The 1,212-nt window shown below is 38.6% G+C and overlaps 1 protein-coding gene across 1 annotated transcript in view; it reads left to right on the plus strand.

Moving 5' to 3' along the window:
* CCDC146 (coiled-coil domain containing 146) overlaps window positions 1–1,212 on the plus strand; it is a 108,085-nt gene that overhangs the window by 87,177 nt on the left and 19,696 nt on the right. Inside the window, exon 11 of the mRNA XM_006774907.2 lies at window positions 228–398. Within this exon, the coding sequence (XP_006774970.1) occupies window positions 228–398 (171 nt within the window). The remainder of the gene's footprint in view (window positions 1–227; window positions 399–1,212) is intronic.

The raw sequence follows: 1,212 nt of genomic DNA on the forward strand, positions 1-1,212 counted from the left end.
TGGCAGTTAACTGCCAACAAAAAAAAAGTTCTGCCCTATTAAATATGTTATCATATTTTTCTCATTCTTTTAAAGATCAAAAATACTTGGAGCTAAGGCAGTAGAATTACTTTGTTTTATGTTTTAATAAAAGAAATTCCACGTAGGAGTTTAAAAATAGTCTAAGATAATGGCCTTAATGTGTTCTTTCAAAGAAATAAATCATAATATCTTCTGTTTTTCAAAAGAAAATCCTATCAGAAGCTGAGTCTAAGTTAGTAGAACAGCAACTTGCAGAAGAAAACAAGCTTTTAAAGGATCAAGAAAACATTCAAGAGCTGGTATTCAGCCTTATCCGTATGACTCAAATCAAAATTGAAGAGAAAGAGCAAAAATCCAAGGATTTCCGGAAAGTTCAGGTAACTGCATTTTTGCAACCATCCATAAATTACTACAAGAGTTCAGGTTAGCCTCATTTGAACACAGTGTTCATTAGAAAGCTGTAATTGTAAAGTCTCCAAATTCCAGTGATGATACAGCTCCCCAAAGTAATAGTCCCAGGATCCAATTAGCAGAAGTCAACACTCTATAAAAAGAAAGAGCTAAATCAACCAAAGGAGCAGAGGATTTGAACAGATGACAAGTCAGTAAGAATAACGAGGTGGACACGGCGGACAGCCGCACAGGCCACAGACATCTCACAGCCAACTGTGATTTGCCTGGGAATGACTCAAGAGCTGCATTAGACCATTCTCCCTCCCAAGTTCATCAAGCCATCATCATTTAAACCCTTAATTACTGCTTCACCCAGTGCCACTTGGTGACATTCCTGGGCTCCCAGCAAAGTACCAGAGCTGACCCAGTGCAACATCCCCGAAACCAAAACAACAATAAAACCAATGGCAAAAACAACCCTCCTGTCATGCCGGCTAAACTCTAATATTAGAACCACTTATTCCACTTGAGGATTATGTCCAGAGGTTCCCTGTTAAAAAATGAATATGATATGACATATCACTAAACTGGAAAACCTGAATTTACCATGTGGCCCAGATGTTGGCCATTTCTAAGTGCAGCCTTTGTTCTAATTCTGAGCAAGTATTTGCACAGAGTAGCCTTTCTTGCCATTCCCAAGAAAGAACTCACATCAAAGCACAGTGTACAATGAGGTTAAATAAAGCTTTTGCAAAGAAGACTGAGGGAAAGATCACCACACAATCCACAGCACACTCT

The sequence above is a fragment of the Myotis davidii genome, unplaced genomic scaffold (genome assembly GCF_000327345.1).
Source record: "Myotis davidii unplaced genomic scaffold, ASM32734v1 scaffold125, whole genome shotgun sequence".
Classification (NCBI taxonomy): Eukaryota; Metazoa; Chordata; class Mammalia; order Chiroptera; family Vespertilionidae; genus Myotis; species Myotis davidii.